Genomic DNA, 23085 nt, shown 5'->3' with positions numbered 1-23085 from the left:
TGCAAAGCATCAAGGTAGAGGAAACGTACAGGCGGTATTCAAGTTCAACAGCAGCTTCAACAAGGTTTGATAGTAAAAAAGGCTGAAAAGGCTTGAAAATTGAGATTACAAGGTCTATCGTTTCACAAAGTGATGCAGATAGCAGTGAAAGGTAAATTTAACATTAATCCTTTAAAGGGCTACTGCGGTAGTCTGTGTCACATGACACCCGATTTCTAGATACGTTCGAATACCATTTCCCCCTCCCAAATACCTGGACTTTACATATTGGCCAATACAGAGTACTGATCCAACACCAGTGGATTTAAATGAATAGCAACTTCAATAAAAAAAAGCAGTATATGTCTCACCCTTTGTGGAATAAATGATTGCTGGAGTAGCTGGATGGCCTGACTCAAGTTAAACCCCTTTGAGGCGCGAATAAATGCAGAGAATGCTAAATGTTAATAAGGGGGGCAGGGTGTAATGAAAGTCTGAAATGTAACAGGCTTATTGCACATGGTGCATGTCTCCGTTTTACTTTTGGGACTCTCCCACTTTAATAAAGGGGTTTTGAGTTTACCTTTGCTAAAGCCATACCTGACCAGTACTTGTCAGCGGCAGCTAAGCACAACCACTATTTTAGAGCAGCGAAGAAGAAGTGATAAACAGGAAAAGAAAATGTCAGTTTTATCTGGGGGAATCTTACCTACTTTAAAGATGTGGTATCAGATCGGTACATATATAGATTCACATATTTGCCAATGCCAGATTTGCCATTTCCTGGAGTATCGGAGGTATTTTTATGCTGGTATCGCTTCCAGAAAATCTCTACTGGTTACAAGACTCGCCCATTGGCCCAACTGTCCTTTTGTTTCTTATGGGCTTAGAGGCGTGTCCATTTTCATATGTTCATCAGATCAAAAAACACCACTTCATAAAAAACTAGTTGTCAATATTTTCTCTGACGCTGCAGAAAGTATCAGCCCAGAGCTGAGTCACATCACAACAGTAACAGAGTTTTATCACTGGATGAGAGACGTGTTGACCGACTAGGTGGAGGATTTGGTGTCAAGCCATCCTATCAGCATTTCATCAAAGTGTTCATTTTTTGTTGCACTGCGTGATATGGAGCATTGTGATTCGATGTCCTTAACTCTTCTGTTAACTAAGACACTTGAGTGTTTCTTTTGAACTGTAAAACAAAAGCATTCTTTGGTAAAATACCTGGTTAAGTGAGGCTTAGAAGAACAAGTATAAAGTGGAAATACACAGCAGTATTTCTCCAGCAAGGTCAAGCTAAAAGAGGAAGAAAGGATGGTATGAAGGGCAAATGAAGGAATGGAGCTACACAGCAGCGTGAACAAATGGCAGAGTTGACAGACACTTAATAAGAAGTTGAATTTGAGGAATGGCATGACGGAACGACAAGAATAAATGAGAGAGCGAATGAGAGGAATAAATGAGAGGAGGCATAGAGCTGTTCTCCCGCTCAAGTTGGCCAGCCAATCACTGAGGGTTTTCAGTCTGAGCAGGTCTGCTTGGCTGGGAGGCAGCGAGAACGACACACTCGGAATAGAGAGTGTAAGGACACACACACGCACACACACACGCACTAACACACACACACACACACACACACACAAAAGCACGCACACAGCGCTACAAAAGGAGGCAGGTGTAGAGACAGCAAGAGGCCAAATCAGGCAGGCTGTTATCAGTAATTCCATTCTGAAGTCTCTCTCTACCACGCTCAAACACAAACCACCCCCCCCCCCCCCCCGCCCCGCACACACACACACCCACACACACAGACACACACAGACACACACACCCAAGCAGATGTAGACACTGAAAAATAATGGTAAATTTAGTCTATAGAGAATTCTTTTAATGTGTATTGTTTATAGCATAATCTCTTGTCTTTCATTATTTCATACTCTGGATCTCTCACACACACACACACACACATGCGTGTGCACATTTTGAGCAGAGGCGGCCGTACCTTCACACTCCAATATACGACTCAACAATATGAACGGTATCAGTGAGCGATGGTGGCCCGACGGTGCAAACAGACCTAGGTGGAAGAAGTAATTTTTCACAACTCGCCCGGGTGCAAACTTCTCTCCAATGAGAGTTTTGGAGAACCTTTTGCCTTAAAACATTTTTTGTTTGTGTTTGGGGAAACAGAAAACGTACGTGACCCATAGCACAGTAGTTAGAAAAAGCCCTCTGATCTATGATTTTATTAAATGAAAAGTGTCACCTGAGGCTTTGACACAGATTGTCTGCTTGATTAATAATAATGTCTAAGGCCTTACAGGTAAGTGCAGCCTGGTTTATCGCTCTGAGGTCCAGTGTGTTTGTGTAATTCCCCACGAGCCAATCAGTGAAGCACATAATCAGAGAACGTGAATACCTGGGTCCCTGTTTCAAGATGCTTAAAAGCCCTCAAAGGACATTTAACAGACATCCTCAGAATGTCTTCATTAAATCAGTTCTTAGAAGAAATAAACAAATTCATTTCTTGTATTCAATCACAGACAACAATAGGGCATTAATTAAGATCCTCTATTATTCACAAAGATCTGGTTACCCGTCATGATATCATCAAGATTTTGCAACACGGTCAATCATATATAAGCATTTTTAAGCACTAAACATTTCTTAAATGGTTAATAAGACACATTGATGAAGTTGTAATCAGATTTTAATGTTTACCACTATTACGAGAGTCATAATCAAATGTAAACCATATTCACAAATCACAAGTTGCCTAATAAGGCTCTACAATCTGTAGAAGGTGCCATATCCTCTGTCCTAACCCTCAACTAAAGAAAAACTACCAAAAAAACTGGGGGGAAAAGAAGACACCTCAAGGACACACGGAAGTTTGATAAATGTTGCATGTAGCTGAATAACAATATAAGCTTCTTTGGGCTATTAGTGAAGCTGTATGAACAGAGACATGAAGGATTTAATAGTAAAAAACATTTAAAAATGTTCCATTATCAGCTAACAACTACATTATAGTGAGTAATGTTTGAATGTTTATGTAGTCCTTAAAAAGAAGATGAAGTAAACCCTGTTTTAAAAATTGTATTAGTAACAACAGATAGACTTAGAGTTTAACTTATTCAAGAGACTAAAAGTCAGGATATATCTGCTAGAATATCACTTTTTTACTTTGTTTATTGTGAGAACATGAGTTATCTTGGACTAAAGCAGAAAAGTTTGAGGAGGATTGAAACAGCATTGGATTTTAGAATCTAACATTTTCCAATATTTATTGTAATGCTTATCTTTTAGATTTGCATTCCATTTTCTTGTTGTTGCTGTATTTCTGTAGGATACTTTAATCTATTCATCTATAGTTTGAGCATTGTTTTGACTAAATCTAATTTTACATTTTCAATTTATGTGTCTCTATTTGAAATTGCTCGTCATAATTTCCACTGTGCATAGCGTTGTATAATACTGATATATTTCAGATGTATCTTTTTTTTCCCATCTGACTGCCATGATTGCAGTGTTGTTTATAGTGAACTGGGGAATAAGTACAGAGTGATGTTTCACTAATTCTCTCCAGGGACGACTCACAGACCCTGGAACATTATTTTCTCTGCGGCTGTTCTAACAACCTGTACACGGTGGGCGTCACAGTATTCACTCACCCCTCAACCTCCCCTCCCCTCTTTCCTTTCATACGCCCCCCCCCCCGAAGGTAAACACTGCCAGCAGCGGTAGTAGAAGTGTCACCTGAGGCTGTCGTCTGCAGCAACTGCTCCACCAGCGAGCTCATCAGTCCTAAACTCCTCTCGCTGCGCCATCGGCCTAATGCGCTCATTACCGCAGACTCGGAACAGAAAGGATAGGTTCCTGCCTCGTCGTTTCTGTGGCTGCGTGAGCGGGGTGATGTAACTGCTAGCAATTTACATATAAAATACACCAGAGATATGGGCGCCATGTTGAAGCAACATCAACCTCTGATCTTGTTTCCCTATCAAATCCCCTAATAGAGCAAACACAAGATTAGCATACATTTTGCGCTATGGTCCGTGGGGACACGATGTGTCTATGGTTTCCGCAATGACCCCATGTAAGTATTGTAACTGATTCTCTGTAGCATTTAAAATGTAACTTAGCATCCATCTGTATCTCAGCTTTGTCGCTTCCTGTTTTAATTTTGCCCTGAACGCAACAGACAAAGCCTTATTTCACGATTCTGGCCTCGGCCCGGGTTGTTTTGAATCATGAGCAGATTAAGGCCAGCTGAGTGGAGCCATATCCGTTGTGTGGATGAAGCCAAGTCTGTAACACTCAGTGATGATGATGGTGAACAGCCGGGACCAGCTGCTGGAGCCGCCGGCACGCAATGAGGTGATCGATGGCTAAATGGCAGGACTGCAGCCAGTGTTTGGGAAGTGTGGTACTACATAATGTGGAGCAGGGATAATTCTTTCATCACACAGATCTAGAATTGGGACATTTTCTTTTTCCACTGGGCACTGTGGAAGGCAGGATCTTAGGGAGCTTGTTAACACTAAGGATCCTTTTTTCTAACCATGACTGCTGATCCTGGTCCTGCCCCATTCTCTTTGACACCAAGAGAGTCTTTCTGCTCAGGTTAAGAAACAATTCAGCAATCCTCACTGCTTTTTAGAGTACTGGGTTATAATTTAAGGTAGATAAATAAAACAGATTCAGTAAAACTGTGTCTACACAAAGCTGCATTTTATTTAAACGTACAATATAACTCTGGACGCCTTTGGTCTCTCAATCAAAATGTTTTTAGACATTTTAATGAAGATTTGCTACATATTGTATCTTTAAAACACAAGCCACAGAGAAAATAATATTCCAGTGTGAGTTGTCCCTGGAGAGAACTAGAGAAACATCATTTTGAACTTATTCCTCAGAGAACTACAAACGACACGGCAATCATGGCAGTCAGATGGAAGAGAAAGACATATAACTGAAATGGATCAAGCAGAAACAACTTTCTCCCACACAAATGATTCCAAGGGATTTTAACAGAGACTTAGGCCTGAAACAACCAAACAATACAAAAGCTGGAGGCCACAATGAATCTATTGAATCCATCTGGTAAAAAGTGACTCATGCTCACATGATAAATTCATAAATAAAGGTTAGAAGCACGAGTGTTCGGCCATATCAACATTTAGAGTGAGTGATCGCGGACAAAGGTAGAGATGGGAGTAAAAACCTCCACCGACTGTCCTCTCGCTCTCTGGGGCACCTACAGTAGGTTTTAATAGAGCCATATTCATCATTTAGAAATGCTCATTTACATAATGTATATTTCTGTTTATGTTGTAAGACAATAAATCCTTAATGAAATGGTGATTTATTCGCGGCTCATAAATGTTAACCATGCAGTCATTACTGAGCCGCAGTGCCGCGCTGATACAATCATTATTTGATGGTTAGGCCACGGTCTGATAAAATCGACATGAATTTAGGTTAATGACATCACCTGTGTTCAGCTTACTGACACACAATGATAACCTAAAAGGAACCACTGTCGTCGTCATCCATTTGCAGAAGCTCTTCTTTTCCTTCACCAAGCTGCTGCGTTTTAATATGCGTGATTTTTTTATGTTCTTAGCCAAGAAACATGCAGCTTCTTTCTGGACAGCAGGTTGACACGGAGGGAAAAAGCTGTGTTTTCAAAGGGAAACATCTCAACTTGGACACAGTTTTAACGTGCATGCTCACCGCTGTGTCTTTTGTCAGTGCTGCCAAATCCCCAAAACCCAAAAGTGAAAGCAGCAAATAGTTTGTAATGTCTTTAGTTCGAGACTCAACCAACATCTGAAACATGTATGAGCTTTACCAGATTATGTAATGCTGTTATGACCTTCAAGTTTGTTCTGTTAAGAGAGTTTCCAGAGAGAAGAACTAGTTTTCAATATATATGGTCCATTAAATAAAGGAATAAAAACAAGGTTGACTTTTTCAGCTGAGACAGCTCGACTCTCAATCAGATTTACACTTACTCTGTATATTCTATTGTGCGGCTGCTGTCAGATTTGTTCTGCCTCTTTGACCTATGATCTAATAAACCTTATCCGTGGTCAAAGAGAGTGTCAACGAGGAGCTGGGCTCTGCTTCATCGTGCAGCTCAGCTGAGCATGAAGCATCCTCACGGGCATTAATGGGGGTCATAAACTCTGATACGGATATTTGAACACATTGAACTCTAACCGGCCTTGCTCAGACAAGGACACATACTCTCCCCCGAGGCCGTTTCTATTAGCAGAATGAGAAAATGGAAATTATTGATTTTTCTCCATGTTTAATGTGATCGCCTTGACTGCGTTTCGTTCATATTTAGCGGCCTGTAAATCTCCCTCTTGGTTTTCCTTGTCCATCCTTATTTGGAAGTCTAAATTTACAAAAATTATCATATCCTCAGTTAAGTGGAAATACATGCTTGTAAGGAGGGAGTTATCAGAATCACAATGGAGCTTTAATTTCACTTAATCGAATATAATCCAGAATCAATATACAAGAAGAACAAATTATCAGGGAAAAATAATTAATCCAGGCTTAGATTTACTGTAAATGGCCTAAATCCAGTCAGTGTACACAGTGGGCTTGTCAGGCGAGACAAAAATATCATAACAGTATTCAAAATTACATGGCGATATCTCAGAGAGCTGTAAGGACTCTACAAAGAAGGCTTCAAGAAGTGCATAAATAATAATAAATAGTTAAATTCATTAGATTATGTAATAAACATGAGATATGAGATTTTTATGTCACTGGTGTGAAATGTGATTATTCTCGGCTGCCACGGCTTTAAAAGCCTTGAGTAGATGTAAGCATCAAATCGCCGGCTGATTAAATTGAGTTGTTTGTGTTTACTTTGATGCTTTAACTGGTGCTGCGTTTGATGCCAGTCTCTTATTGATAGTTTGACACTTGCACAGCACAGCTTTGGCTCCACTCTATTTCTAGGCCGGTGTAATTGACACAACGCCCGCTGGGGATTGTGATTAACTCTATCGACGTATAGCGGGAGGTGGGTGTACGGCTTTGCACACAGTTGGCAGAGCTAACGGGCCGTTTTCAAGCTCCCGAGACAAAACAGCATTGATGCAGTCGGGGCCGGGAAGAGAGATGAGATGAAGAAGCATGGGCATCGCTCTACCAGCTGCTGCCAGCGCTGTTACTCTGCATCAGACTTACTCTCATTCACCTCTCTTCATCATGATGATCGTTGTTATTCACATATTACTTAGAAGAAGAGAAAGTCACTCCTCGCCTAATGGAACACTATCACTGGGAACACCTCACATCAGGGTCAGTCTACAAATCATCAGGATCATTACCTTTCTTTCCTTTTTTTGAAACCTTAAATACTCACGACAGAGATCACAGAAACATTAGTGTACACAATTTAGTGCAAAACTAATCATAAAAAATAAAATTTGGATTAAAAACGTACTAAAACAAGAAAGTACATAAAGAATGCATCGTAATGAATTTCCACGGGATTAATAAAGTATCCATCTATCTATCTATCTAATGCTGGGGGGATTACTATATATAATATCGAATTTATATATAGTATTTTGTTCTAAGTTGTAGTCTTGATCGCTCTTTGTAGTGGGAATTATTACTCTCTGGATAGAAGAGAAAAATGATCCCTTATTATCTTGACTTGAATCATCTTGAATTATTGTGTGTTTGAAGCCGATCCTGTCATGGTGGTAATAACAGGAAAAACCGGGGCCGCAATGGATAAACACCTTTTAAATGTTTCTTGGGTTCGAACCTTCCAGCAAACCAGGGTCTTTCTGTTTGAAATGTGCAAGGTATCCCTGTGTCTGTGTGGGTTTACTCCGGGTACTCGGGCTTCCTCCCACAGACATGCAGGTTAGGGAAACGGGAGACTGTAAACTATCTGTAGGTGGGAATGGGAATATGTTTATAGCTTTTTAAAAATGCACAGAATTCCTGAAATGTTCGTGAATTTACTAGAAGGGCTGTATGTGAGAACGCAAATTTCATGTCAGAATAAGAAGCTACGAAAATGACTGATGGAACCCGAGTGAGAATACAATGGGAAAACTTTGTAAAAGTCACAGCAGTGTTTGCGATGGAAAGATACAATTATGTGAGGATAATGCCTGCAGTATCGTTGTTAATGCAAAAACATACATTTCAGCTGTGTACCCTCTTCTCCCACCAGCCTTGTTAATCATGTGTTAAAGGAAAATTCTGCAAAGGTTTTTTTTCTGGAGTTCATGTCTGAAAACAGGGTCAACAGCCCCCCCCCCTCTAGCCCAGTTTCATCTGGGATTGGCTCCAGCCCGCACAACCCTCAAAGGAGAATCAGTATAGATAATGGATGGGTGAATGGTTCTTTACGATTCTTTAAACCTTCCTTATTTTATGTTTTTGGATGCGAATGCTTTAGACTTTGTTTGCCTTTGTTTTGAAAATCAAACCAAACCATTAAAGATTCAGAGACTATACATATTTACTGTTTTTCTTCATGCAATGTCCATCCTTCACTCTGACTCTCTCTCTCTCTCTCTCTCTCTCTCTCTCTCTCTCTCTCTCTCTCTCTCTCTCTCTCTCTCTCTCTCTCTCTCTCCCTCTCTCTCTCTGACACACACACACACACACACACAGATGGTGGGTGTTCACTTTGTTACAAGACAGTGGGATGTCATTAACTCTGTAAGAGGAGCCTTTAATGTAATTAACAGTGAGGAGACGATGGATGGGAGGTGGCAGGGTTGAGTAAATCATCTCACGCCCAGTCCACGACAGTCACACACACACTTCCTCCCCTCTCTCGTAACCCCTGTTGAGGAAGTGTGTCTTTAATTAAAAATCCCCCACCCAACACAAACACATACACACACAATGAACGCAAACACCACTCCAAGTTCCATGCGCCCGTCAGAACATGCAAGCTTGATTAGTAATAATCCTTATCTCCAAAATAGACAGCTTCTCAATTCTGTTTTTTCCTCGGCTGGCTAATTTCATGAAGAGGGTAATTACAGCGTTTTCAATTTCGGCCCCTCTGCAGAGTTATGAGGCTGACGTCTATCTCTGCACTGCAGCTGAGAGGGTTTGTGCGTGTGTGTGTGTGTGTGTGTGTGTGTGTTAGTGAGTGTGTATCCACATCTCCCAGAGTGCCGGCAGATGCATGGTTGTGTGTTTGTGATTAAATGACAAGCAGAATTAGTGGGTCATGTGGGTGACTAATATAACAGATAACTTGATGGCAATTCTAACTTGGAAAAGCAGCTGAAATCATGACAACTGTGTAAACTGCATTCCACACAGCAGCGCTTGTTCAAGTATGGTTGATTTAGAAATAATGCTGAAATATTAAGACAATGTGATTGCAAACATTCTGGTGCCAGCAAACGGATGCCAGTGGGATATCCAGTAATCTGATTTACTTGCCGTCTATCCAGCGTGTGTTCCAACAGTAGGAGGATGAGAAGCATGTCTGCCCTGATTTCAGCTTCCAAACTGGCACGTTTGTGGGTGTGTGAATTCATCTCTGTGCTTTGGTCACTCTCCAGTAGGGAGATGGGAGCTTCCATGTTCCCATCTCTCTCAGCTCCTCTTTTCATCTCCTTCCATATCTTTCTCTTCCTCCTCTTCCTCTCAGCAGTGTGACTGACCTGATATCTCCACTTCAACTCTCAAACGCTCAGTAAACAGCTGCAGAGCATCACATTTTTTTCAGCCTAGGTAGCATGTGTGTGTGTGTGAGTGAGTGTGTATATTCTGCTGCAGGCAGCTCATCAGCAATGCTCTGTCGACTTTGATAATAACTTAGGGCTCCGTGGCACTATGGCCCCCCAAATACTCTGTCACACTCCTCCTACTCTGCAAACACTGGCCGCTGCTGCCAGTAAAGCCGCTCTGCCTTCGTTGATAATGAGCTCTGTGTCCTCAAAGATAGTCTGGTGTGGACAGGTGCCAGGTTCCCTTGAGGTGCGGAGCACTGCAGGACTCCTGACACCAACAGGACAGCAGCTAAGGTCCAGAGCACACATTCCCACTGACTAATAGACAGTCATTAATTTAGACTTGATTAAATGGATACGTAATGCTGCCCACAGGGAGAGTTAGTAATCACAGCGCTGGAGAATAAAGTAATAGGAAAAAAGAAGACGAATAGCAACTGTCTACAAAGTCAAGGAAGTTAGTTTCAAAGTTTTCGAGAGTGCAGTTGAAATAACCATATTTTTGCCATCCTACATGGAGCCCTGAAGATCATAACAATGATTCATTATCTTGAATACCTGAACAGTGACGATAACCCTGCAAATACCTAAAATATAGGGAATAGTGCTGCCGCATACATATCCATTATTTTGCATCTTTTGCTTTTAAATGGGCCCCGTCAGAAAGACGGACTTCCCTCTGACTATAAATCGACCCCTTAAAAGCCTAATGCGACACGGAGACACATATTTAGCTAGCAGTTTAGCGCCGTAATTAGCGTTTGTGAGCTCTCTGCCTCTGCCAAGTGCCAGCCACCCAACATCTGTTCCCCCTACTGCCGCCGGGGCCAGCTCCACCGCCAGCGTCCCTCCCTCCTCCGCCCGCCATCTTTGCCTCTCTGCTGGCGGCAGCAGACACTGATCAGATCTGTAGTGAGATGATAGTTGGATGAAGAAGGAGAGGAAGAGAAACAAGAAGAAGAAGTGACTAGTCTGTTAGCCCCCCTGAGCAGTCTGACTGTTCATTTGAGTCTCTAAAGAGGGAGGTCCTCCCACTGCTGGAACCTTGACCTACCCCCCTCCCCATTATCAGGTGCAATTAAATCACGTGGAGCATGTCAGGACACTTAGTCGTGGGCGTGCCCCATCAGCACATCTTCAGCATACTCAGCCTGATGGGGAGTTTCTGCAGTTGCCTGTTGTATATTGCATTTATTTCTCGCTCCAACGGTGATGGATTTTCCATTTGCCTGTTTTGTACGGTTGTGCAATATCGAGAGAAGCCGCACATTAAGACTGTTGCATCTCCTGTCACTCCCTGTCGCACACCGTTTGCTCGGTGCCATTTTTATCATTTTGCTCTCCCTGGCAAGCCGTGTTTTGTCCACATTGTGGGGCCCCATTTAACTCTGATAAGTCATTGTTCAGGCAATGCAGAGGGGAAGTCTTAACAGCATGCAGATAGTGTCGACCCCCACCCTTCTTTGTTCTATTCTCTCGTTTCTGCTCTCCCTTCCCCCTGCTTCTACCTTTTCGTTATCATTTTGCCTCTACCTCCTCTGGGCAAATTGTCCCTTCAGAGCCCTGCCCCGACAAGAAGGGCTGGGGGGAGTTATGACAGGAGCGGGATGACAGGGGAGAGAAAGAGGAGAAGGGGAAGGCGGTGGAAAATAAAGTTGCTCTTATCAGAACTTGCCAGGAGCAACGCAGGCACAAAGCTGCTTGGGAATCCAATTTTGTCCTCGTTGTTCGTTAAAGTGATATCAGTGCAATTAGCCGTCACAGGTTAGAGTGTGAGTCCCGACGCGTTAAGTGATTTCCTCAATTCCCACAAGTTGAAACACAAGGGGGTGACAGCTCTCAAAGAAAAAAGGGAGAATAAACTTCTTTTTTTAACACTTTTTTATGCAGCCTGTTGATAAATGTCAGCCGCCTCCTGGCTCCTTCGTTTTTCTCGTGTCAGCCGCTCACTCTGGATTTAAATGGATTTTCCTCCTCTGCATTTCACCACGAGGGTGACTTTGAGCTTATATTTAAACCACACACATAACTCGATCGTGCTGTTTGTTGTTTTGTGGCATCCTTTGTGATGAGAACATTTGCGCAGTAGATAAGATAAGGAATGTGAGCTTGATGTGTTTATAAGAACTGCAGGGCTAGATGTGTTCTTTTTCTATATGTCAGTTTTTCATATTACCCACGAAACTCTACACTGGCCATTACCCAAGGTGAAGGACCGGAGGGAAACTGTGAAAGTCAGCCAGGATACATTAACTATTCAAAAGGTTACAAATCTTTAGAACTTCAAGTTTCTTGTTTGAATTCCAGGAACATCTGAGAGAGAAAAGTTTGAGGAAGGTAGATGACAACCGACTAAAATAAGTTTTGTCCCTTAACAAGTTTACGTGAATTGTTTACACACAGGGTTAAGAAGAGAAAAATAAAAGCAGTTTGAAGTTGACACTTGTGTTCACGTTTGGTGATACAGAAGAGTAACAAGCCCAAACATTCTGGCTGATGTCTTCCTTGGTGCACAGGCTCAGTGATCCTCCCCGTCTCTTCACCAGCCTCTTTCAAACTGACGTGAGCTGTCAGGTGCACATGGTGGAAAAATCATACTGTCATAAAAATAGAGCATTAAAAAAAAACTGTGTGGCATAACAATGACTTAGAGGTACTGGAAAAAACCTCCAAGGATGCCACAAGTAAAGATTTCACTTGGAATACAAATTGTAAAATTATACATATATCTACTAATTCCAGAAATCTCTGACCGTCTGTATGTGGACCGCATATCGCGAGAATTTCAACTTGTCGGCTTCACACTTTGTATGTGTAGTTAAGGGCCGACTGAAGTGTGTGTAGATTCAGAAGCGATTTGGAGAAGTGGTAAATGTTAATGACATTGTAATAAACAGGCGACCAGTGCTCATTGATGTAAGTGACGTTGTTGATCACAACAACAAGCACGTTTACAACAAAGGCAAGAACAACTGATTCTCCAGCTTGTCTTTCTGAGTGGAGGTTCACTGAACTTTGAAAACAATAGATGAATAAACGGCTCTTTGTGCGGCAGTGGGGGGGCAGCTTCAGAGTTCTGTGGAGCAGCAGGGTTCTGTGGGGCTCCATTACTGCCAGTCACTTTGACAGTGGCAGAAAGAAGACTGCAATCATAATCACCACAGACCAAAAAAACAGTGCATTCCAAACAGGTGTTTACAACAGGCACTGCACTTATATATATTTTTTGGTTCCCGAAAAAATTCCAATATATAACACCACAGAGATGTATTCTAACCTGTGCTGCTCATATATCACTGTATTTGATTTGTCCTGCTAGAGCTGTGAAGCAGGAGAGGCTGCATGCTCTGGAATATTTTCCCATTCTGTGTTCCCAGAAACACTGGGGATAATTTTTCAGTACTGTAGTTTTATATTATGAGCACTGCTTCATCTTTGTTTCTGGATGAAAAAGGTCAAACTGTGACAATCACTGTGTCTTCCGCTGCGTGTTACTCTTCTGCATTTCAAAAGAATACGGTTTACACAAATATGCTCTTTTAGGATTTCTTGTGTGAACCAATCGCACCTGCCTGACCTCCTCCTTTCCTCTCTCCTCTCCTTTTCCTGGTCTCTAGGGGAGATCTGTGCGTTCAACATCCACGGGCTGGAGGCTCCGTTCAAAGCGGTGGTGCTGAACGGTACGTCAGGCGAGGGCCAGCTGAGGGCCCACGGCCTGGTGGACTGTGAGCTGCAGAAGGAATACACCTTCATCATACAGGCTCACGACTGTGGCTCCGGGCCCAAGGGAACGGAGGGCAAGAAGTCCCACAAGTGAGTGATATGCACACCAGGGTTTGAGCACAGACGCCTGATGGAATATGCCAATACATGCACAATATGTATACATGCACACTTCACATGGCAATTTGTATACTCACAGTCGTAGATATAGCTCCATTTTTTTGAATAAGTTTGAATTTCCTCATTTGTCAATTAGTCATAAAAACGCACAGCTAAATTATGTCAAAGAGAATGTACTTTATGTATGTTTCCTCATCTATTAGACAACGGATCAAATTATCGAATGATCAGCCATTCCAGAGCACACTGACAGTTTCTAATAGCCTAACAGGCAAAATGCTGGTTGAAAAAACAAACATTAAAATGTTAATAATTTGCTTTAAATCTCTCAGCATGAGATGAAACTTGAAAGAGAAAACTACTCCTCACATAGATGCCTATTACTTTCACTAGACTTTACCCCAAAGTTAAATTTGATTCAAATAACACTCAGTTGAAGTTTCCAGCTCTTTCTCCTCCTCTGTTCTCGTGGGTCCAGTTGCATCCCAGAGAGCAAACACAGCAAATCACCCGCCTCCTCCGACGCCACTGACTGCTTTAAAGAGGTCAACTGATAAAAACTATTAATCACACTTGTTGGCTCTCCTGAACGCAGCCTCTGTCTGAAATTGCTCTCCATGCAGCCTTTCATACGACTGCCTTTGTCGACTTTATCCCTTTGGATCTCCCTTCGCTGTGTTACCGCTCAAACCACCTCAAAAATGGAGCCGAGCACGGAAATCTATCATCTCTTCTGGTTTATAGATGCTTACACACACACACACAGACATATATGTGTGTACATACTGACACATAGTGTTCACACGCTAAACCTGGAGTTTTAGCTTCAGGGATTTTCACGCGTTTGCTGTGTGTGTGTGTGTGAGAGAGAGACAGACTTGGGTTTGTACAAGGTAAAGAGGGTGATTTCTGCTTCTATTTTCATACTGTTGCGAAGGCAGATTTATAAGTCATAGGAGTCATAAGGCTGGGTCCTATTTTTGAAATACATGTACAAAAATAATACAGACTAAAGATCTTTAAATATGCTGAGAAATTATTTTATGGGTAACTCCAAATAGCTTTAATATGAAAATAAGCCTTTGGACATAGACTTGTGAAGGCGCCAGTCTTCTGGGGTCGGCTATGGTCCTCGATGTAAATGTCTTTGTCCACCCATGTCCACTATGGTGCACGTGGACCCCTACAGGAGTGGGTGGAGTCAGGTACACAGGGTGTGGATTGCCAGATTAACACTGATCCCCATTTTAATATGACTGGAAAACGTATCTCTAAGCAGACAAGGAATGTGGAAAGTATGGTCAACCATTTTGAATCTCTTTGTTATCTAATAATTTAGTATCGTGCCCCCCCCCCCTGTATTTGTTTGATAAGTTGTGCAACAGGAAATTTTACAAAAATATTTCAGAGGTTGTGATACCGACAAGCAGAGAACTCATTCTGGTATAGTAGGGGCCGAGGGAGGAAATCTGATTGGTCACGTGTGGCCTCCCCTCTGTGCTTTTGACCATGTCCCCTTTTGAGCGCCCTGTTATGTCACACTAGCCGCTGTAATGCACACCCTGCTGGGTTGGCGCAGTCAGGCCGACGCTGCGGGGAAAGTGAATTTGGGGACACTTTAAATGGCCCTGTCCTTTCCCTGGCAACTCTCAGAGGACGTGTCTGGCCCCTCGCCGCAGCACTTGCTCGCTCGCCAGCTCTGATTTAGAAAGAAGCTAACAGGGATAAGGAAGAAGCTTTGCCCGAGGCTTTGCTCAAATTACACATGACACATCAACAGCAGAGAGGGAAGGCAGTCAAGAAAATTAGCAGCTAAAGAGGACAGGGGAGAGGATCAGGAGTGACACAGGATGAGTTTAAACTTCTCTCTCTATCCTCTTTTCCTCCCGGCTCTGCTTGCCACTGACTGCCGGCCTACTTCTCATTCCCATCGTCTTTTTTTCCCAGGCTGACTCCAGCTCAGCTCGCTCCTGCTGTGTGACTCTGTCCTCCCTGTCAGTCCCTCTCTCTCTGGTACAAACTCACAAATGTCTGCTTCCTCAGCCCTGGCTGTAGAAATTCTGTTTTCTGTTCGAAAATGCCACATCAAACTTTGAAATATGGAATCATCCTGTGAAGGTGGTAAAGGTCTTATCTCCCTTCTTGTTGGGATTGTCAGGAACATTGTCAGCAGGGTTGAGAGACATGACATTAAAACCTGCCTCTTTCTGAGTCAGAGCAGAAAATAATTGTGTATGGATATTTTACGATTCTAAATCACCCTGTTTGACTCAATCACTTCTCAGCAAAATGTCCAAACTCACCTTAAATTCATTGAAACTGTCTCTGCTTAGGTCAAATTTACACAAAACCCAAATGATGCTGCAACACTGTTGGGCTGACATCTGCCATGGGAGCTGTTGACATTGAGCTGTGAAGGGTTCGCATTGATGTAGATTGGTTGGATGGAGTGGAAGAAAAACAATAATATTATCTCACTAATTAAAAAGTTTACTGCTCTGAACCTATCCGTCACAGTTCCAACCACACTAACACCTTTTTCTCCGAGTGACTTTCTACATGTAGCCGTGGAGTAATAAGGCATGAGGGAGGTCTCACTTCCTCACGAAGCGTGAGATATTCACAAACCTTTCCAGGTCTCGCACCTTAACCGCAGCACGGGTGAGACACAGTGGCCCAGAGGTCACACGCCTGGAGACTGGTGCTCGGTTGACATGGGGATGGTGCGGTGGGGTGGAGAGGTTAATTAATTCATAACAGGGGTAGGTACACTGATTTCTGATGATTGTCTCTGGGGCCACGTAGGCAGGGCTACAGTGATTAAAATCATCATTAGTGAATCTTAGAGGCCTGTGTGTCCTCACCTCGCAGCAGTTTGGAGAGGCTAATTATCTCAACAAATCTGATGGACAGACAATGTACAGACACACACACACACACACACACACACACACACACACACACACACGCACACACAGACTGATACACACACTCCCAAATCCCAAATGCCGAGTCACATCCACACTGATATCCCTACATTTACATATAAATAATACAAATACCATAGCTGCGGAGTCGGGATAGATCAGCTGATTTTGCATCTCACATTCACACAAACACACTCAAACCAATAAACAACCACCTACAGACACACACAAGATTAACAACCGAAAAGTCACTTTTTTAAATGTGGAGTGTAGACGTGGGCCCAAAGCTCTGCGTCGTTAGCATAAGCTGTCGTTACAAATTCCTACAATGAGAAAGACCAGGGGACGCCACGCAGACCAGACACTGTGCAGTGCTGTCAATGTGTCACTGCTTTATTCCACCAAGATTCCAAACTTCTCGTTTGTCACACTTGAGTGAAACCTCATTCTGTCAAATCCTATTAGGTGATATGATTATTATTCCTGGCGAGATAGAGTGAAAAAAAAAATACATCTAGTGCAGGAATATGCTGTTTATCTTTGGCTAACATAATGCACTGGGAGAATACAGTCTCTGGGTTTCAGTTATGAATATGCACCAGCAGGAGCTGCACCATCTGTGCCTGTCTGCTGCAGTTACCCGACGAACGAAAGTGACACCCGCTCCCATCCCAGATTCAAACCACGATGAGGTGTCGCCGCACCTCGGCAGACGCTTGAACACTCGCCAGTAAAGTTGGACAAATGGCCACTCACACGTTTAACTGTGAAGAGTTGCTCTTAAATGTCTGTTAAAAAGCCTAACGATCTATTTTCTAACTATGTGATTAACTGTACAGGGATTACAGCCTGATGTCCTGCGTGTAGTTTTGTCGATATTCCTCCGTTCAGCTGCATGATAGTCCAATCCACCCATCGATGATTTGATCCATACTGTCTGATGAGGGGTAAGCGGGATCTGGACGTGAAGCTCGACATTGGACTGGATTAGCATGCATTATAATCACCTTGTATTGAGATTACACATGGCTCCTGTGGAGTTTTGTGCCAGGGCCTCAGGGTGCTGGCCGATGTGCAAGTGGGATATCCTTGCATATTGATGAGGTAACTATCCGGTGTTGCTAATTCTTGACAAAGATTAATTGAGTCTCTATGTGTGTGTGTGTGTGTGTGTGTGTGTGTGTGTCTGTGTGTGTGTGTGCGCGTGGGAGACTTTTAATAATGACTTTGTTTGAGTGGCTGTGTGTAGCTGAGTGTTGATAAGTAATGAGTGCAGATGAATATGTAATAAGCAGGGAACAATGCTAACCTGGCATCAACATGCAGCTGGTATCTGATTGTGTCTGCATATGATTTAGCTGGACTGAAATCACACCTGGCACTTGAATAGGTCGACGCTGCACTTCATTTTCTCATGAGATATTCACATCCCGGAAAAGTGATTCCAAACATCTCCATACCGTCTTTTTTAATAAGATGAAGGACATGACAAAGGAGGCGACTGTCATCGAAGCGACTTGTAATAAAACATGCGTCAGTGTCATTTGAACGATGTGTATGAGATGAACACTCAGTCAGAGTTTAACACCTTTCCAACATCTGTAACTTGTGCCGACTTCACTTTGCTAGCACAGAACATTTTTGTCTCCGTCTTTCTACTTCTGATCCTCTAAGAAAACGTATTATCATACATTGGTATCAGTCAGATGTGATGAAATATTTTATATTCTACTGACTACAGTGTTTCCTAGAGGGAGAGCGTTTAAAGAAACACGGAATAGTCAAGCACCCCGACAGAGACATTACTCATGTGTAGATTAAAACACCACAATCAATTGTAGTGAATCCAGCACAAACCAACGTTAGAGGCAGTTCAAATTCTCAGGTCATCTCCTTCTTACCTGGTAAAACAGTTTAAATGCATCAACAACAAGATGTTAATGCTATATTTTAAAAGCAACTGATAAATTCAACACATACACGCAGCATCTACTGCACTTCTGAGCGTCCTGTGAGAGGGATCCCCCACACGTTTTTTTATATCCATGTTAATAGAGAACAGGGATTTTTTTTTTAAGCCTTATTAACCTTATTAAGCCATAAGAGACGAATTGTGAATTGTGAATATGGCTTATAGAAATATAGTTTGATATTTGAATTTGAGTGAATCGGTACCTCAGAGCCAATCAAATATCATCTGATGATTAATTTCCCGCTGGGGGCAACGGCCTATATTCTGTTCGCCGTACAGTGTTTTCAATTTGACTAGTTTCTTTTATCCATTAAGTCAAATGTGTTTCCACATTAAACACACACAGTGATACCTTTCGTAGGTGTTTTAAGTCCACACCACATTTTGGTAAGTCTCTATGACAGCTATCTGCATATGAGTGAAGATAATTTTAAAAGCTAATAGCCGATGCAATTTCGGTGAATATGTTCCTCCTCTTTTGCGCTCAACACAGATTGTGGGCAAACACAGCCTGCTCAAACGTGATTGGTCAGCCTGGAAACAGAAACCAGAAGACCACCAGCTGCCAAATCTTGTCCTGTACACGTTCTCGATATTCACATGAAGAATTTTGTTTATAGAGATAACTTCTTCACAACCCTCCTCTCAACCTGGGTTTCCAATAATCACTTCTCCGTCCTCTGAACACAACCGGTTGTGATGTGAAGTGCATGAAGATCAGCTTTACCACAAACCTTAGGGATGGAGATACCTATCATGATTTCAGTCATTTCAGCCAGCGCACTAAAACATGATTTGCGAGACAAAGGGGCTGAGATAAGTGTGCGGCTGATAGGAACAAAAAGATAAGAAGGATAACGTGTAGAGTGGGGCTGTTCAAGTGTTTAATCAGTATCCTATCAGTATCATCATAATCCCCCGAAAATATTAATGAGGCTGATGAATTATTAAATCAATTGTTACATATCTCACTGCGACTCGAAGCTACCTGCATATTTCCGTCAAAGCAGATTTTTAAACATTCCACTTGTTCATATCTCTTCCAAAGATATTGCCAGAGTGATGGAAACTAAAACCCCACTCCTGGTTCTGTGTAGAAATATATGAAGCTCGGCAGAAACTAATATGAGGCTTCAGCGTGAGTTTGAAGAAAAATGCAAATGAAATGAAAGTCAAACTGAAACCCAACTTTATTTGAGTTGAACAAATGTGTTAGTCTTTGGATTAGCAGTGAAGTGTATGGATCTGCAGCTGAAGACTGGAGTCTGTGTTTACAAGGAGTTTAACCAATGACAGCTGTCTCGGACGAAAGTGGGTCAGTTAACGTATTTGCAGTATTTTTCATAATAACCGCTTATCCGCCCGGCTTGATGCCAGTCTCCCTCTCTCACGTTGGCACTCCTCAGTGTCACGTACAGTACATTGGCCATTAAAACATTTTAGCGTTCTGCCAACTGCAGAAACACCAAGGGAGCTTTTTGATGTGGAGATCCACATGATTTAACACAGAGGAAAACCCTGAAAACTCTGCTGACCAGTGTTTTTCTAAAAGAAGTGTATAGTGCAGCAAAGGAAAACACAACAACATTCAGACACCCAGCTCCGATCTGAAGTAATGAATCATAAAAGTGTTGTTGGACAGAGGCTGTAACTTCCCTGCACCACATTTTAGATCTGCATCAGTTGTATTTAAACATGACGTGTTCACACAGCAAATTAAAACAAGGCCTCAGATTTGGTTTCCTCATTAGCTGGGACGATGATGTTTGTTTAACCTTTGACTTTTATGTTCCTCTGGATATCCATCCCCACGGCTCTTGTTTCCATCCACTTTGTTCAGCAGTGTTGCTGTGATCAGTCTTGCACCCGTGGGGGGGGGGGGGGGGGGGTTCTGTTCCGTTGACACAGAAACCAGTGACTCACTTCCGACCCTCTGCCTGTGAGCTGTGGCCTGTCACTGTGAACGGCGGCCATGGAGTCGACTTGGAAACGCTACGGCAACATGAAAAACACACGCACAAACACACACTCTCACACACTAACAAACACGCACACTTGCCCTAGAGAGCCAGACGTCTGTTTGGTCCAGATGTGAGCCAACAGCAGAGAAACGCACACTCGCGCGCACACACACTCACACTGACTCACAGTTATTTAGTTATATATGATGCATTTGTGTGTGCATGAATACATGATCACACACACACGCCGCAGTCCCTCCGTACAAGCCTCGGTGGAACAGAGCATATGTTTGCTCCCTCACCACTGGGGAGTGTGGCAAACCAGGGGGTAATGTTTATGCGAGGGCGTCATTAATATGACAAAACAAAGCTGGCTGAGGGATTTACTGCACACACTGCTGCTGCCATCATCCGTCACTTCTTCCTATCGCTGCCTTTCGACTGCTGTTAGCACCACCATTAACATCCCACCAATCCTAATCCTAAAGGATGAATCACTGTCACACACATTTTTGTTTGTGTATTCCCGACTTCTGTCTGGTGGTGGAACAACTATTCAGATCCTGTACAGGCCCTCAAAACCTATTTTCTCCAGCAGCTCCTCGCTGTGAGTAATGGTCCTTCGTGAACACAGGGTTCTGCCGATGTCACAACAGCTTTGGAGATTTTCCTATATTTCTGTGAGGACTGGATGTTACAATTGAATCAGGATGTGATGACAGATTTGGGGTTGTTTGTTTTTGTTCCCAGGCCACTGTAAATCACATCTGACCAAGCTACTCCCACACAGTCTTGTCATCTTTAAGTCTTTACAAATAATACTTAATTTAGTTTTTTTTCTCTCTTTAAATTCACTTATTTCATATAGTCAAGGCTATTTAAAAACAAATATATATATTATTTTCATTTTGAAGTACATCACATATTTACAACAAATGGATTTGTTTGAAAGCAAATAATGTATAACAAAAATGGAGAATATAGAAATTTATGCCAAGGTTTTATAAAATCAAAGACAAATTGTCAATAAGTAGACTAATACTGTATGTCTGAAGTATTCATGAATTCTTATTAGCTGGTTGGAGGTCAAAGGAAATATCTATAGCTCTATATAGTTTATTTAAACAATTTTTAACCAACAATAATTAGTCATTTATTAACTATATTTCACAATTTATTTTGTTTTTTGCCTTGTTTAAATATTGCAAATACTGAGATTATGTCTAATTTTTAGTAAGTTTTGTGTATGCCCTTGCTATGGAGGCATTGGGCACCAGGTAATTTTATGTATAAAAATAAATATTATAGTTTGGACTTTTATTACATTTTGTCAGGTGTGGGGCTCCGTACATAGAGCCCTTCATAAATTATGAGTTGTTTAGTTACTAACAAATGACATGAGTTACAATGAATGATGCAGATAATAATGAAAGAAATGGGACATGAAGCAGTGTGTGTAGGATGACATCTGTATTATGAGGAAAGGCGGAGGAGAGAAAGTGTAGGCTCAATTATGAAGATTGGAGATCTTAACCGTGTTGCATGAAATTACACAACCTCCATTAATCTTGGAGTTCAGATGCAAGGTTCTGTTATATTCCTTGAAGTTCCCACAGTTCTGAAACTATACACTAAATGATGGAAGGCAGGCAGAGCTCATTTTAGTGCTTTGGTATCGTTTGGGTTGACTTAACATCATATTAAACATTTTAACTAGATATTACCTTATTAAATAAAACACAGTAGATTCATCCGATGAGTGGAAGTATAAAGTAACAAAATATAAATGTACTAAGTTACACCCTACAATGCCTGTCTTCCATTTCGTTGTCTTTTTTTCACCAGTTGTTTACACATTTAGGATTTCTATTAAAACCTTCAACTTTGCATGTGTTTGTGTACAGAGGCTTAAAACAAATGGCCCCCCTGTGTTTGTGTGACAGGGACAGATAAGGCAGTGTGGAAATCCATTTTGCCCGGGCTCAGCCTCCACACTGTCTTCCTCTTTGACGTCCAGTCTCCATCTCCAGCTGACCACATGTTGGAGAGATATGCACGGCTCCTTGTTGTTGCATAATTTCACCGTTATTACTGTACCCACCAGCTAATCCTATAAGCCACACACTCATCTCTGCCCCTTTGTCTCACGAAGCAAAGCATTACTTCTGCCAGAGCTTAAAACTGTATTAATCTGGCCCAGCGTCGTCCATCACCAGTCAGTCAACGAATCGAAGGATTGATCAGGCCCTCTTCTCTTGCCTTCTGGCTGCTGTAGGGTATCGATACAGGCATGTTTTAGAGTGATGCACACTGGCCTTCTTCATGAAGTGTGACTGACAGGTTGCTTATGGAATGATTAATTAGTGTGGTAAGTGCACTGGGACACTGTGTAAGGTGTGTATAGCTATTGTAGAGGAAGCGATCCGGGCGATTATTTTGCGATAGCAATGCGATCGAAGCAATCCATGGGGTCAGGTCAGATAGTGAATTACATCAAGCACATTGCGACTACTGGTTACCAATTCAATTCATCACTGCTAGGGAACTCTGCTCGTTAGGTTCAACCATTATTTGAGAGGCTGCAGTCATTACTCCTTCTTGCCATTGCATTTTCAAAGAATGTTAATATCCCTCCTCGTGTGTGAGGACTT

At 42.2% G+C, this 23085-nt stretch overlaps 1 protein-coding gene across 1 annotated transcript in view; it reads left to right on the top strand.

The window, feature by feature from the left end:
* Positions 1-23085, top strand: part of LOC128440812 (calsyntenin-2) — a 238423-nt gene that overhangs the window by 129015 nt on the left and 86323 nt on the right. Inside the window, exon 3 of the mRNA XM_053423654.1 lies at positions 13349-13544. Within this exon, the coding sequence (XP_053279629.1) occupies positions 13349-13544 (196 nt within the window). The remainder of the gene's footprint in view (positions 1-13348; positions 13545-23085) is intronic.

This window comes from Pleuronectes platessa, chromosome 5, assembly GCF_947347685.1.
Source record: "Pleuronectes platessa chromosome 5, fPlePla1.1, whole genome shotgun sequence".
Lineage (NCBI taxonomy): Eukaryota > Metazoa > Chordata > Actinopteri > Pleuronectiformes > Pleuronectidae > Pleuronectes > Pleuronectes platessa.
The sequence above is the reverse complement of the archived record's forward strand: the minus strand, read 5'-3'. Positions and strand labels throughout refer to the sequence as shown.